At 37.6% G+C, this 17,498-nt stretch overlaps 1 protein-coding gene across 11 annotated transcripts in view; it reads right to left on the bottom strand.

Annotated features, from left to right (window-relative positions):
* Window positions 1–17,498, bottom strand: part of PIGG (phosphatidylinositol glycan anchor biosynthesis class G (EMM blood group)) — an 86,296-nt gene that overhangs the window by 58,498 nt on the left and 10,300 nt on the right. For 3 of the 11 annotated variants that reach the window (XM_082075254.1, XM_082075258.1, XM_082075259.1), the window contains exons 6-8: window positions 15,120–15,332; window positions 6,625–6,842; window positions 4,369–4,650 (exon numbers count right to left, since the gene is read on the bottom strand). In XM_082075254.1, coding sequence (XP_081931380.1) covers window positions 4,369–4,650; window positions 6,625–6,842; window positions 15,120–15,332 — 713 coding nt within the window. Of the gene's footprint in view, window positions 1–4,368; window positions 4,651–6,624; window positions 6,843–10,037; window positions 10,150–13,584; window positions 13,733–15,119; window positions 15,333–17,498 lie in introns of those variants that run through there. The other 8 variants (XM_082075257.1, XM_082075262.1, XM_082075260.1 and 5 more) reach the window with 8 other exon arrangements.

Here is a 17,498-nt window from a genome sequence, read left to right as displayed (position 1 = left end):
AAAAAAAAGCTGTGAAGCCATTAACAGGATAGATTATCTTAATTACTTTTAAAATACCTACATTGTATAATATATCATGAGCTTAGGAAAGGTTTTTAGCATTCTTAACTGGCAAGGCCTGACTGAGGATTCTACTCCTACCATCAGAAAAGCATGGCTTCAGAGCTCTTTCAGAAGTGGAGACCATATAGAGATTTGCACTGTGGAGATGCACAGGTCACAGACACTTTGTTTCAGTGATATTTTACCATAAGTAATATTCTTAACTCAGACAGAAGGCCCTTCAAGATCAAAACACAGCATATACAGACAAACAGTTTCTCCCCCCAAATTCTAGGTATTCTACTGAAAAGAGCATTGAAGGTGAGAGGACATGAACTTTTGTGCATTAGTTTTTGTGTCCCAGTTATGAGTAAATAACCTCTCACATCTAAGCTGCAAACAACACCAGACTATCCACTACTTTCACATTCTCCAGGCTCTATCTTTGTATATGCAGCCACCTGCAAAACAACAACAAGAACACCACCACCATCAAATTGCTCTGCAACAGCCCTGAGACTGGTAAAAATGTAAATAAAATCCAGGAAATACAGGTCACTACTTTTATACGTCTGGAATGGAATAACTTCACTAACTAAACCTACAAAGTATTTCAAGCTTGCTTTGAAGTTTTAACAGAGACAGCAAAGCCTGATGAGATGAGATACACATCCAACAATTCAGTCACCTGTGGAATAGGATTGAAGATGAGATGATGAAAGTGGACTTCTACAGGTCTGCTTCAACCAGAACTACTGTTGCCTACACTTCATAAGACACAGTTCAGCTTCCCACATTTTCAGATATGTCGCTGGTAGCAATATGATCACAGACAGACCTGGCATAGAGAATCCAGTATATTTCTATCTGCCCCAGCTTTGGAAAAATAAAAAACAAAGACATAAACCTTCTGGAAAATGTTTCTGAAAACCTCCTCATTCACATACTGTGAACTTGAAGCAGATGATCTGATCATCTGCTGTTATGCCCTGAAGTTCCAGCTAAGTAAAACTCCAGAAAACATGTACGCACCAATTGCAGATATTCCCCCACCTTTCTAGTTCAAACTGTTCCACCATAGCCAAATGGAGATATTTTACAAGGTAATGTGAAAATAACCATCTTCATGTCCAAGAGATGCTAGCTGACCCCTGTCCTAATATGACAAAAGCATAATTGCCAGTGACACCAAATTTCACTAGTGAATAAAAAGAGTTCTTCCCACTTACAGAATTCCAGACGGTTTCATAATTGATATCAAAGAGGAAAAGGAGACAGCTCCTACTGAAACACCCTTCTTCAAGCAACAGAATCTAAAGCCCCAAAAGAATCTAAAGCCCCAACATCAACCAGGGAGAAAACTCCAGCTGCAGTGGTCTCTCATATGCAGAATGCGGGGTGCTGGAGACAAAGGTATGGAACTTGATACAGTACCCTGGACATAATTTCTGATCAGTTTTTCTGGTTTTGCTCTGTTTGTCCTCAAAGGCAGATGTACAGACACAGCAGAGGTGGGGAAGGAAGACAATTAAAATAGAAGGGATAGATAAAGACTGGATAGAATTACATAAAGATTGATATAGATATACAAACATATCCCTGTCTATGCTCCCTAGGCATAGCTGACCAGGTGGAATCATCAGAAATGGCCAATAGATTATGGGTATGGAAATGGCACTTCCTCCTCTAAAGTTCCTCAGAAAGATTAACTTTAAAAGTGGAACAGCATGGATTATATGGGTGCTTGTTTTTATGTGTTCCCTGAGGAAATATTTGCCTCCATCAGGAAGCTAGCAATTAATTCCTTTCATAAGAAAAAGCCTTTCCACCCAGCTCAAGCTGTGAATACCAGCAGGAATTTTCTAATTGCTGCTATGGTCATCAACAGAGCAGCTGTATTAGCAATATATTAAGCCACCTGCAGGAAGTCGTTCACACCACCAGCTGCCCCTCGCCAACATGAATGAAAAATGCAAAGAACAGATAGGAATGAAACCCTAGGACTCAGGCAAAACAAGTAACAGCCTATTCTAAATTCAGTAATAACCACGGAATAGCAGCATCTTCCTAGATTCCAGTCTTTGATCTAGTAGGAAAGCATTTTTCATGGCTCATATAAAGTTACTTCTAGAGTTGTGAATGTCACAAGGAATTATCTCCAGTTATATAAGAAAGATTTCTGGTCACAGACAGGCTTAATTGCTTTGAGACTAGCAACCTGGTAGAGCAAGCTATATTCCATTGTCAATGCTCTCAACTCTATTGAAGCGAATGTCTCTAAACTTTATGCAAGTCTAGACAGTCATTTTTAGGTTCTTACTGTGCTAAAATTAGATAAACTGGTAACAGTTAAGAAAAAAATTAGCTTGTCTTCCATAGTTGTGTTTATCTCTGCACAGCAAGTAAATATTAAGTTTCTACAGAATACACTGGACCATTAATTATTGTTTCAAGACCATATTCTTTTACTTTTTCTAATAATAATTTATACCTTGTTTACAATAAAAGACAGAAAACTAACAAATGTCCTAAGTAGAACAACTCAGAAATAGCAGAAGTGAACTGAGTCCATTTAAGGATGAACACGACCCTAAATACCAGCAGTGTTAAGAAATTGTACAACTACACTTCTCACTGAACAGATTTCTCCATTCGCATTGATTAATTTTACTTTCTTATTTGGCAGCAAAACATTAACACTAGTTTGACACAAAAATTTTCAATACAAAAAGCAGGCTGTGATGTACACTTACAAAGACTGTTCTGCAAGCAGCTATTCCTGAGATGAAACTTCTTCCCCTGATTTCCTTAAGCAGATGTTGTCAGCTGATTTCTTCCTCTATTCTAGTCTATCTAAATGATCAACAGACACACCTAAATCTTATGTTTATATCTATCAGCCACATAAGAACGAAACACCATGTTCTATCAACAACCCTCTTTTTAATCACTTTCAATACACTGAAATGAATTGCACTGAAGAAAGCTGAAAAGAGGTGGGGAGGAAAAAAAAAAAAAAAAAAAAAAGCTGTCTTCAGGGGAGGGCATTACTTTTAGCCCAAGACTTCTCTCAGAAAAGCAGCATTTCCAAGAAGGAATAACACAAATTCAGAAACTACAAAAAGAAAATTATAAGCTGGTATAGTTTGAATAATAAAGATCAGCAGCCCTACTTATAAGAATTTAAATTTATAATTAAGCTCAAGACTTACAGCATGTAGTTGCACAGAGAGCAGTACTAATCTCCACTGAAGAACAGTGCATTTTCTGAATTATATGAAATATAGCAATTATTAAATGTTTCTCCAAATCAGAAAGTTTGCTTTTTAGCTTGAAGGAATATGTCATATCATTAAAGCAAGGTAATTGCCGCACATTGTCACACACTAGCAAAAAAGGTACTAAAACCCCAAATGTGATTCAAATAAATCCAAACTGACAAAAGACTGTACTGCTCAGAGGTTGCATCATTGAATAGAGAGCTATGAGCATTGAAATTACTGAATTTCAGAGACCATTCAAAGATATGACTAATAAGCATCAGAAGAAACAACTAGAAGGTGATTTTGTGATGTGATTGACAGTTCTTGGCATACCAAGTTTTAGAGCGAAAGAAGAGTTAGACATTCTGTTTCTTGGAATTACCTGACTTGTATTCACTACAATATAACTCATCAAGTACTTTACAGAAAGTTACTACTCACACAACTGAGAACATTTCTGAGCACTCCAAAGACTGAAATAAACTCCATTTCTTAAACTTAAAAACCTTTAAAAGTTTAATTTAAAAAGGAGAAGATACATTAATTTTGCTCCCTCTGTTACAGTTTCAAAATTATTTTTAAAAACCATTAAGAATACCAATATAAAAAATGGTAGTGGCAAAGCATTTTCTCATTAGTCTTAGAGCATTACTGTCTGTGGTACTTGGGAAAGGATAGATAATCACTGGTGCATATTGTTGCAAAACATACATCTTGCTTTAATTGTAATTGTGAAACATCTCTGTGTAACAGCATAAAATTTGTACACAGCATAACTGTTTCTGATCTCATAAAATCAAATGCGAAATAATTTACACTAATCAGAATATTTCTTAAAGTAATATGGAAATAAGCACTTCTATATATGATCTTAATTATAGTAATCAGTATCATGCCACAGTGAACACATCACATTTCAATTACAATTTTAAATTCCTCATATTATATTACAAATATAATATTTCTCTGTGTGTACACAGAGAGAAAACTTTTATAAAACTTTATCTGAAAGTATGCCATAAACTGTAAAACATTTTGAACCATAATCAACATGCGCTCTCACCTTCAGTGGAAGTCTGGAATTCTCAAAGACCCTTGCAATGGTAGATAAAATACCACACATGAGCACAGAAATCAGCATCATCACTCCAACTGCTGTTAACCAGGACAAACTACAGAAATAGCACAGACTTTCTGCTGATGTGCATACAATGACGTGAACTGCACACAACACCAGACACATCAAGTAAAACAGTAGAGAGAATAGTGGAGGGGAGAGGGGCACTTCAAATTCTGCCCGGCTGCTCAGGGCTTTTGGAATGCTGAGCAAAAGCAGCAGCAGAACCTAGAAAAAAAAAAAAGTAGAGAATTAATACTTAATGAACTGGAGTTTACTTAAATCATAAACTGAGAATTCACACACATACACAAAAAATACACTGTTGTCATCCATGTCACTCTGCTAGTATACATATTTCCTAAAAATCATCTGTGAAGAACTATGCTGGATTTTTTTTCCCCACAAAGATAGTACCATATAAATGGGAGAATCAATGGTTGTGTTTTCATTTATTAAGGGCTTGGCCACACAAGTTAGCAGAGGTTAATAAATTACCATGTGCCTCCCTCACCTGTGGTAACTGATCACATGCATGATCTTCGCTCCCTGCAAAAGTAAGAGCTTTAACTCCCAACATCAAAATAGTCCCTAAAGCACTTATAATTAAAACAAAACCAACACTCTTCATAGGAAAATGCTCAAACTGTAGTTATCTACATATCTAAATTTAGCTCTTTTGAGTGAATGCACCGTTACCAATACATGTCCCAGAGGTATTCTCCTCATCTGAAATACAGGGTAAATGGCATTTATAGCATGGTGCAGTTTTCAGTCACCTGTGAGATTCCCTACCTCTGTTCAGTGAGGCTGGAAAATACAAAGCAAGACAAAAAGACTTTGGAAAGCAAGGCAGCTTCTTGATTACTGCACTGGAGAACAGAAAAAACTCCAGCAGTTTTGCGCCAGGTCTTACAGTGATAGCGAGCAAGCTCTTCTTAACCAAAATTTTCATGGTTAGTAGCTGTATGTTTCTTTTGATAAAAGCCCATTGAGTAAAATAACTGAGATCTGTTTTGTAGAAACAGTAAGCACCTACAAGTGGATTCCAGGGAAAAAAAAAAATCCAGTGCTTCAGGTCCAAAGTAACTGTCCCAAGCTTGAATGCACAGGTTCCCAAAACAAAGGAACAAAAAAGAAATATAAGCACTTCATCTTTGCACTGAGCTTTGTCCACCTCCAGATTTGCCATCTGCAGAGTTGAAACAGAACCTATCATCTCATTTCCCAAGGGCACTATGGAATTAATTCCTGTGAAGTGGTCAGAGTGATAAACTCCACTGAGGGGTCTACCAGAGAGCCATTTCAGAAGTACTGTGGACACAGAGAACAGTGCATATGAGACAAGGCATAGTGCCCCGCCAGGACAAATGAGACTCAGATACTAAATAGCTGCTCGTGTACTGTTATCCATTCCAAGCACTGAAATACAACCACTGTTAAAACAATTATGCCATCTTGTACAGCACCGCACACATGCAAGGACTAAATTAAGCTTGTAGCAGATATTTCCATCCTAGGGAACAACACTTACTCTTAAAAAAGTTGATGCTCGTGTGAACTAAAAGGCCAGTGCAAGCTTCTGTACATAAAAGTTCATTGTCCAGGCACTGTATCACTTCAGCATGGTTCTCAATGCATTACCATGGACGATATTTCCAGCATTTGAGATTTGCCCAAAATATCAATTGTGGAGAACTACTTAAAATTCCAGACATAGGGTATTTTATCTTTATTCCTACACGCAATATGTGGCAACCCAGCACCTTACAGCAAGACTGTACACTTATCAGTACAAAGAACAATTCCTGGAATTGTAAAAATTGCACACACAAGGTGTTAGCTGTCCTGAGCAGCTATATTCACTGATAGATAAAGAGAAAAGGTACCAGACTTTTTTTTTTTTTTAAATGCAGTAAGGCTACTCAAAAAGTAGAAGGCTAACTACAATGTGAGTAATTTACATTGTAGCACATCTGCATATTTCCTGCACATATAAGCAGCTTGTATAAAAAGCTTTCTTGAATTATTTTTAAAGGCCAAGTTATACTTCAAGAAGAATATTAACCTTATCCAAGCAGAAAGCCAACTCTAAGAGTTCATACTTGGTAATTCTAAGGACCAGAACACACACTAAGTAATCAGAAACCAGAAAATTTTGTTTCTGCACTTATTTTTTTCAAGAAAGATGTATTTTCATACCTCCATAATGATCACAGCCCCCACCAGCATTGAATACACATCATATTGTGCTACTTGTTTGCTTAGTGAAGAACTCAGAGTCTTCAATGCCTCCAAATATTGCTTCAGAACCTTTTTGCCAAAATTTAAGAGTATTTCTGAATTATTCCCCTCTAAATACAGTTTGATCCAATTACCATGGGACTTTTCTGCTATCTTAAAATGTTCATATCCAGGATCTAAGAAGGAAAAAAAAAAAAAATTAAAAAAAAAATATATATATATAAAAGACAATCCATGAACAAAGGACGATTAACTGAAGATGACACCATATTTTTATATTTGCTTATACAGTAGAAAAAACTTTTTTCACACCTAGAAAGTTACTTTATCTTCCTGTAGCAAGCCCATAATAAGCCAGTTACTCAGAATAAACACAATCCTTAACCTGATAATATGCCAAGACCTCTAAAAGTGACAAACATGTTTTACATAATTTACTCTTAAAAAGGTTTCCATGACAAACTCATACAAGTGCTTTAAATCCTAAAAGTCCTAAAAAAAGTAATGTTTTCCACTGCAGTCATTCATTATTCTGGCCATACTTTATAAGCCAAATGGGAACTGATCAAATAAATTATCTCAGCAGGAAACATCAAAAGGACACACATATCATATTAGGCACCTTGATTTTGCTTCAAAGCTTATCCGTCAGATGGTAACACAACATCAAACATACAGGATGTGAGATTTTGAAGTAGTAATGGAAAAGTTAATAGCTGAAGTTCACCATTTGGCTTCAGGCATTTGGATTATGAAGTTGGTGCAAAGCAATCCTCAGCAGTGAAACTGAGTAATTCTGCTAAAAAGATGGCCCACAGTCTAACTTGATTACAAAAGAGAAAACCTGATGCTGCCACCAACCCATGGAAGCAAGATTCTTGTGGCAGAAGGTGATTTCATGATGATTTACCTACATCTAAAAAAATTCTGAAGAAAAATGAACAAAAACCAAAACAAAAACAAACAATTAATTAATTAGAGTTCAGGGAAAAAAAAAAAAACAACACAACCTCCAGGATACAAATCTGTTATCTTTATCTGAGTAATATTTTCTTGGAGAAATTTGATAAAGTTTTTGATTTTATTTAATTTGATTAAGACTTTGATTAAGTCTTCTGATAAATCTACGTGTAAACAGGACCCTGGATTAACACTGACAACCCATATGAAAAGACCATGGTCTGCCTTCAGAACTGATGATGAGGACAAGAGTAGCACTAGACCACATCCTTGAAGGAAGTAATTGTAAACAAACCTTTGAATTCTGTTGGTTCAGGTTTTAATATGATCATGCTTTTTAACATAGGTACAGACACATTACAGTTTCTACTTCATCTCTCTTAAACTGTATAAACACATCTGCATTACCCTGTTCTCACTGAATTAAAAGCTTGAGTGAAGATGACAGAAGACACAAGAAAGAAGCGAACAGTCAAGCTCTACATTTTAGAAGTCCTTTGCAAGTGGAGCAGCAGTAGCTTTTCTCCTACATGCCTTTCCTCTCACTGGTTATTCCACAGAATCCAGAACACCACCTGTTCTGGTTCCTACCCATCAAATGGCAGGTGTGGAGAGACAATGATTCAAGTTGATTCAAAGGATACACGAAAGCACTGTGTTATTTTATTCTCCCATCAACTACTACAGATTTTCATTATCAACTTTCCAATGACTAAACATTTACACAAAAGGCTGCAGCACAAGCTGAGTCTTGATAGGCTTTCTTCTTCTCAAAAGAATGTATTCAGCAAAGACAATAACCAGATTCTGCAGGCGAAAACAGAAGAGCATAATTTTGTTCACACATAGAAAAAAATGTAAGCACTCATAAAGGTAAAAAAAAAATAATTTTGGCAGAAATGGTTGTAATTTTATGGTGGGTCCTACATGCACCTGAAGAACATTCTATTCAATTCATGTAAATTTAATCTCAAAAGCATTTATTTAAAATAGAACATTTAGGTCAGCGTCTGTGTTTCATTGTACACGTGGAAAACGGTGGTGTTCCTGAAAGCGCTTAAGACATGTTTCAGTCGACAACACAAGGAAAGCAAGAGCATAACTTGTATCTCACTGGACATCATGCTATATGTGAACATTCACATATATCTGCCTTTTTTGCAAGATCACTTCACATTAATAATCTTTGATATTTCCCTGTGATTTCACTTGCCAGTTAATGACTACTTAGGGGCAAACAGGCCAATTTGGAAATTTTTATGTAACAAGCCTGTCATTACCTTCCCATCTTCCAGTCCTTAACTTCTCGGCTAAAAGTAGGGCAAAACATTTGCTGTACAGTTTCAGACAAGGGTTAAAGTAATGACTGAAGTAAGTCTGGTATCACAAAGACTAAAATTACAGCTGATTCTTACTCCTAGTAGATCAGGAGTGTATCAGACCTGGAAAAAAACCCCAGTATGTTCTTTGTTAAGCCTTTTCAGCAAAAGTACATTATTAAATCCAGAAACATTTTTAATTTTATTTCAAGTGAATGAAAACAAATGATATATTTCTATTCACAATTCTGGTACAGTTACGAAAGAATTGTGCATACCATTTGTAAATTTCTTATCACTACAAGACACACTGTCATCTATTACAGGCTGAATTCAAAGTGAAAATTTTAGAAGGCAATGTCTAACTCAGAATGTCCAGTCTGGTCTTCCAGGACTTCTAACAGACTCCAAAGCATGCTAATCCTCCTATGCAGGAGGCTTGCAGGTACCTGCTAGAAATTACAATGCAGCCAGCAGCAAACTTGTATATCAAGATAGCTGCCAGTGTGCATGGAGACTTTCATTTCCCTGCCATAGTTCTTTGAACAGTGAATTCCCTAGAAAGCTCCTCCTCCAGTAATTTGAAATAAGAGTTAAATATTCGTACTTTTGAGGAAATCCAGAAAGGATCACTTAAAATGAGCTTTAATCAAACTAAGATTTGACATGGCACTATTTTATTAAACAGAACAGTTAAAAGAGCTCAAGTTGTATTTTGAAATCTAAATAAATTCTCTCCCTCCTTCTCCTCCTGTTCTGCTTCCTTTTCATGCTTTTTGCCCAGTCTCCCTTTTTATTCCTTTTAGCATTTGTATTTAAATCTCAGCTACCTCTTTCTACGCTACTGCCCATCAAACCCGTTCTCTCCATGTTGTCAAAGATGACTTTTAGTCAAACCCACATTTATCTCTTTGATATACATTAAGTGAATGATTTCAAGATCCTGCAGAAAGGAATAAAGGACCACAGGTCAATGTCACATTTACATGTAGTAACTATAAAATGAGAAGGGTCATAGACCATGGGTTGCTGGAGAAGCATTTTGGCAACTGGTGGGTAACAACTCCAAGTCCCTCTTGCATGGATACTCACAAGACAAGTTAAACTTGAGGCAAAATCCAAACTGAGTTTGCCCAGTTACAGATTCCCCAAAGCACTGGTGATGGTTTACTTGCATATTACATTAGCAACTTCTGCTTCAGCCTCCCTCCAACATTACCACAAGCAAATGGCCATGCCTTCCAAGCATCTGTTTGATAAAAATTTCACTCAGTTCCAGTCACGGTAAGCAATCATTAAAAAACAAACAACCCCCCCCCACACACATATATATAAGAAAAAATGGATAATGTAAAAGTGACTTTTCCAGTTTCAATATCTAAATCTCCCAGTAACAATCAAATTATTTCAGTCAACACATGCATCTAATACAAGTTCAGGATCAGTTCCAAATGGAAAAGTGGACACTTTTTAATAACAACATCCAGCCTGCTCTCAGGTGTGACTCTTCGTTCCACCGTGAAGTGTCTTCCAAAGAAACAATCCTAGTTCATCATTCAGATGCATGTTCAGAACATGAGGGAAGCATTACTAGATACCTACAGCTGCCTACCTTACACTGAGGTATGAACTTGCACAGAAAACCAAACTGTGTTTCTCGATATGTCTACTTTCAGCTTGTTCATTTTTGTCAGCTGTTTTTATTCTCCTTTTCCAGACTTTTTTTTAAGCTGCATGTGCCCTCTCTATCAAAAGAAAGCCTAACGCCTCATGTTAGCATTTACTAGCATGACATTTTTAAAATAATGAAGCCCTTAGTCAAGCTTCAAGTTTCTCATCAAAAATTTAATGTACCTGAAGATAGATTTAACCTTGACAATTCCTTTGTGCCTCAATAAATCAAAACCCAAGTTCCATGAATTGTTTTTCCACCTCTTGGCTTGAAAATGCACATTTGTATGAACAAATATTGGGGGGAGGGGGGAAATTAAAATGTTACTCAGCTGTCTCCATTCTGCTGTTTATTAACAGATACACTTAAAAACACTTGAAGACAAACACATTTTTGTGTACTGTGCCAGTTTGTTCTTAACATCAAAGTGGCTGAATCCAGGGAACTCCATGGCTTCTTCATGAAACAACATGTAAAGGTCATTCTGCCTTCCTATCTGACTTGTGACTCATGTCAATTGACAGCTGACTTTTTGCATTAAAAAGTAAATGAACACTGCACCAAAAATGAATGTATACATTATGCTACAGTTTACAACGAGTACATCTTTTCTTATGATGACTCAGCCATGGCATTCAAGGTACTAATAACTGGTGCCCTATCTCTGTGCTGCAAATTACAATACTCTCTGCAGGAATTCCATGTTTTCCCCTTCAGAAGAATCTACTCTTTTTGAGCTGAAGAGCTGAAAATAATACTTTTTAAAAAAAACAGCAAGACTTAGGCTATCCCTTTAAGTATCTTTCACTTTAAACAGAAGCTCATAGCTGTTTCTTTTAGCACTCAATTGAAAAGTGATGATCCACCACATGTTCTTAGCTGAGAATCTGCTTTGGAAAGCTCGAACCTGCAGCAACAAATGCAAGTAAGATATCTAATTGGGTTATCTTCTGGGGTTTCTTTCCTTCAAAAAACCTTGGCAGCATACCTTGTCTGTGGAATTCAGAAATGGTATGGCCTAGGACTTGTCAGCACAACTCTGATGAGTACCCAGATGGTCCACAAAAAAACCAAAGGCTCAGAGCAGCATGAGCTACAGAAGATTGCTCAGAACTGTGTCCACTCAGGTCTTGAACATCTCCAGATATGGAGACTTCACAGCTTCTCTGGGCAACTTGCGTGTTTGACAACCCTTACATAAAAGTTTTATCTCACACAAAATTTATGCCACTGCCTCTCATCTATTCATTGGGCACCACCAAGTAGCCCTGTTTTTTATTTTTAACATCTCCTTTATCTCCTTCCATCACACATGACCTACATTGATAAGATCCCTGCTGAGTCTCCTCCTATCTAAGCTGAACAGCTCTAGCACCCTCAGCATCTCCTTGCATGACAGATGTTCCAATCCCTTTATCACCTCCATGGCCTCTTACTGCACTCACTACATTATATCCATGCCTTTCTTCTACTGGGGAGCCCAGAACTGGACCCAGGACACCAGATATGGTCTCATCACAACAGAGAAAAGAGGAAGGATTCACCTGCTGATGACTGTCCTCCTAATACAGCCTCGGATACTGTTGGCCTTCCTTCCACAAGGATGATATGCAACTTGGTGTCCCCAAGGACCCCTTGTCCTTCTCCACCAAGCTGTTTTCCAGCAGTCAGTACCCAATCTGTGATGGTGCATGGGATTACTTCTTTCCAGGTGTAGAATTTGGCATTTCCTTTTGCTGAATCTTAAAGAGTCTCGTTAGTCCATTTCCTCAGCCTCTTGACGTGTCTCTGAATGGCAGCACACACACCTACTCCATCAACCACTCTGTCCCACCACCAAGGTCATTAATGAAGATGTGTAACAGTATTGGCCTGTATCAAGCCCTGGAGTTAATTGCTGGTGACTGGCCTCCAGGTGGACTTTGTGCTGCTGATCCACAACTATGTGAGCTCAGCAGCTGAGCCACTTTTCGGTTCACTTCACTGTCCAGTTATCTAGCCTGAACTGCAACAGGATGGTTGAAGCACCACATGAGCACCACAGATGGTGAACGTAGTAGATCTTCAGGCTTGAAGAAGCCCTAATTCTTTCCAATCCTACTGTCTTGTAGCATACAGCCATAACCGCCCATGTTGGTCTGTCCACTAATTCTGACCCAGAAGTTCTCAGCTTCAATGGTGACATCCATTCCCAGGCAGAGTTGCATGCACTGCCACTGCTCTCTCACATGAACAGGAACTTTCTCTCCTTACCTTCCCAGTTTACAATCACAGAGTCACAGAATGGTTCGGGTTGGAAGGGAAGGTACCTTTAAAGATCATGTAGTCCATTCCCACTGTCACGGGCAGGGACACCTTTCACCACTCGTTACTGGCTTCCACTTGGAGATTGAGCCATTGACTGTAACTCTATGGACATAGCCAATTACTTTATCATCTAAGAGTCCACTTATCAAACCTGCAATATGGCAGCAAGAATTATGGGGAAGACCACATCAAAAGCCTTACAGAAGTCTAGATGGATGACGTCCACAGCTTTTCTCTTGTCCACTGATGTTACTTCATCATAGAAGACCACTAGATTAGTCAGGCACAATTTGCCCTTGGTGAAGTAATGGCGGCCTTCTCTTATCACCTCCCTGTCTTTCCTGTGTTTTGACATGTCTTCCAGAAGAAGCTGTTCCGTGATCTTACCAGGCACAGAGGCGAAGCTGACTAGTCACTTGTTGCCAGGGTCCTCCTTTTTGCCCTTTTAAAAATGGGTATACCTCTTGAAGATGATTCTCATTACCGAATATAATGAATTATTTGCAAGTTAATTCCTTTCCCATAGGAATCACCACAGATATGCATATTTGTGTATGTGTCTAGAGTGGGATAGGTGGGATGATATTTATCTTCACTTAGAAGTCAGCCAAAATAAAGGGCTATTCATGCATGCTTTTAAATACATGCAGCATTACTTACTGAGTTTGTGACGTTTTCTTTACTATTTCTAGGGCCTGAAGTATCCACATAATTCCAACAACACTCAGCGAACAGCACATCTCTTTTCCCAGCCATTCTTAATAGTCCTGACCAAAGCGTTGAGCTACAGCCTTGCATATCTAGGATACTCCAAAAAAAAAAAAAAAAAAACAAAACACAAGACCCTCTAAGAAGTTTACAGCAACGGGGAGAATTCACCTTCAGACTCTCCAAAAAAAGCTACTATGACATGGATCTAGTTCCATGTTACTGAGGCTCTCCATTACTGAAAGGAGGGAAGCTCATCAATGGATACTTTGCCACCCAACCCATTTCCAGTAGGGTAGAATCTCTAATAGCAGTTTGCAGACACAAACAAGTAGCATAAAGATTTCTCACATTTCTATGCTCCGCAATAAAATGAAAGTGAAGACAGAAACCAGAAGCTGGTAGAAACTTCAGTCTGTTTCACCAGTGCTTGCAGAAATATTATCAGATGGAGCATTGTGTTGGAGTTTTCGGTAACACAGTGATATCCTGAACTCTACCAACAGGGCAAGTTTCCTCACTTGACACAAATGGGTTAAGTGAGGAAATCTGTGCAGAAAAAAAAAAAGTCAGAATAGATGGAGCATGGGTCCTGCTATTGACATGTTGCTACCATAGGTGGCATTTGTTTTGTTACACTCCTGGACACAGTTTAATTATGATTAGAAGCTGTGATGTTGAAAGATAATTAATTCTTGACCTACAATGATTATCTCGATAAACTTCATGTTGTTATCCAGTTTAATTATTCTTATTTGTAACATAGCTCTGCATTCTCACCCCGTTGTTTTAATGATTCAACAAATTATAAGTCAATTGGCAACAACTTCAAGCCTCACAGTCACTTTAAGACAAAAACATCTTCTAATGTCCACAGTAAAATATTCTCCATCCTCTGACTCAATTTTTCTCACATAATTATCATATTAACTTGGTTACTTGTATTGCCACTTGTATCATCCTTCCTAATGAAATACTACATTTTGCTAGTCACATATGTGAATTTTAAGAAGCAACTTTGCAGTTCTCTAGGTTCTCACTCCAAGTAAATTTGTACATAAGAATAAATAAAAAGTTAACTTACCGTACACTATTTCCCAGCTTTAATTGAAGCATCTTTTTATTTAAACTAGAAAATTCAGTCCATTGTGCTACTCCTCCAAATAGCTCAGAATCAGTGCCCTATATGGGATACTTAACAAACAGCAGATATAAAACCACTACACTGGCAGTTTTACTTCAATCTTACTCTTTCATCATTATTTCTGCCCTTTTGCCTACCAGGATCAGTACAGGTCATTAAAAAAACTTTATTCAGAGGTAGTGTGCCAGAGTAGGTTACAGTAAGACTGTGCTCAGCATAATTTCTCTGAACATTGCTCTCAACTGAATTTGTAGTGCCATGCTATACTCTTGAACCTAAAAGCCCAAACTGTGTTATAAACAATCTCCTTTTGTACATATGACTTTTTTTTTAGCTGATTTACCTTTTTCATACGCAGGTGTATTCTCTTGCAGCAGTCTGCTAAGCTGGAACCCATTCAAGTGTACAAAACGTAGTTGTTCTCTCATTGTCTTGCCTCCCACAACTGGCCATATAAGGTTTCCAACACTGTTTCTTGGAATTGGTAGACCAAGACCTACTGCCAGTGTGCTAGCTAAATCAGTTTGTTGCACAAGTTCAGGTTGGGTCAGAGGATCTAAAATGAACAAAAAAAAAAAAAGAAAAAGAAAAAAAAAAAAGATAAAGGAAAAAAAGTATTTTAATAACAGGCCCGTTATGTTTCTCCAGAGACAGCTGGGATCTTGTTAGTTTCAAAATTTTTTCATTCGTGTTAGATCAGCTATTTGAAGTGATCTACAGAAAGCTAACTATCTTTTTTAACTGCTGTCATCTGCTGTTGTAAAACCAAAATTCATTCAACTCTCTGCAAGTATCACTCTTCATTGCTATCAACCACTGTAAACATAACATGAATGCTGTACAAGTACGAAAAAAGTCCAGGAGATCACCTTAATATCGAGTTGCAGACTACATCCTAGGAGGGTTTGATAATTTTTGCATTAGAAAGAACAGAAAGCACTACAGTAGACTAACTGAATGGATGAAGAATGAGAATCTAAAACAATGCTGACAGCATTCTAGAAGCTTCTTGATAGACTAACAGCAGCTCAATATCTAATTAATATTAGGTTGCTAGGCAAACAGAATTAGAGTTCAGGTTAAGAATGCTGAATGCCCAAATCCATGGCTCCATGCAGGCAAACCCGGTGATTTTTATAGGCTTCTATGCAGAATCCTATCACCTTACTGCAGTTATCAGGATTAGCCTTCAGTCCCACAGACTTCTACACATGAATAACTTCGCTAACATAAGTAACCTTTTGTTTAAGATTGTCTTGTCAATTGTGTCTCTGTGTACTTTACTAGTTACATAACCATGTTTCTCAACTATGCTTTCACTTCATTCTCTTAGTAACTCCAGGCATTGAGTGTTCTGACTTAAGTACAGCACAGAAAGAATTCTACATACAGTCTTTATTACTCTCAAGGCTCCCTTTAAGAGCACTCGAACCTTTCTCATTTCTCATCTATGATTAATCCTGTACTTGTACAGAATGCCATCTATAATCCCCAAAGCCTCTCTGCATGAGTGCCTGTGTGTCAGCAGTTTTCAGATTTCATCTTCATATGCAGGTTCTTTACTGGTTAAAAAAAAGCCAAACTGCCAAATGCATTTAGCCAATCATGGGTAACACATCGCTGCAGAAGGCTACAAAAGTAATACTCTGACAGCATACTAATGCAAAAGCCCACATGATTACTATTTTGAGGTCTACCAAATTAACCACAGTACAGTAGAATCATAAGGAGCAGTCATGAAAATTCTGATTACTGTAGCATTGAGAAGCAAGCTGCGGAAATTTACATGGGCATGATTTTGTAATCATTACAAACTTGATCCCAAAACAGAGGTGAACAGAAATATGTATTTCACTGTATTATAAGAAGTGCACAGCCAGTTTAAACCTAACAGAAACTAATCCCAATGAACAAGAGATTGCATTTACAGAAGCTACATTTGTGTATCTCAGTTGTCAACATATACCAGCGAAATTTATAAAGCAAAAACTTACCTGAGAGCTTTGGTCAGCTCTTGACTTTGTTTTTATTTCTGAAGAGTTCAATGACTCATCAGTAATGCTTTCTATTGCAGCTGGATAACAGCTTTATAAAGAACAGATAGATAAATGTACTTCCACTGTGCTGCATGAGCCTCCAGCAAGATAAACAAGGCAGAGTTTTCCAAACAGGCTTTAAAACCAAGGAGATCAGATGGAAATGAGCAGGAAGCAGAATGAAAGGTAGAGGGAAGTACTATTTTGAAGAAAATACTCACACCTGGTATAACTACATTTTACCGATTCACTCAGTCAAGGAGTTTACTTAAGTAAGATTCTACACATTAGACTAGATATTCCCTTCTTGCCTCTTACCTTAAGCTATATTACAGAATTAAAGAATGAGTTTCAGAAACAGATAAACTCATGTAAGTGGGTTAAAATTAACAGCCTGGTCAATACAGTAAATATCATCATGTTCTTTCCTTAACACTTAGCAAACAATACTCATGTTTTCACTACTGTCATCTCTCACTTTCACAAAAGCAATTCTTCCTTTCACCTGTCACTCTCAGCATGAAAAACTGTCATTCATTCCTTCATCCTGGCTGCCTGAGAGGGAAGAATGGAGGCCCAGGTAATATTCTGGCCAAGAAAGATAAAACTTAAAAATCACTTAAAATAGGTTTTTACTTCTAATTCTATCCATTTACCAGTATTCCAGGATCCTCACAGCAGATCTC

Source organism: Streptopelia decaocto (assembly GCF_964273445.1).
Source record: "Streptopelia decaocto genome assembly, chromosome: Z".
NCBI lineage: Eukaryota > Metazoa > Chordata > Aves > Columbiformes > Columbidae > Streptopelia > Streptopelia decaocto.
The sequence above is the reverse complement of the archived record's forward strand: the minus strand, read 5'-3'. Positions and strand labels throughout refer to the sequence as shown.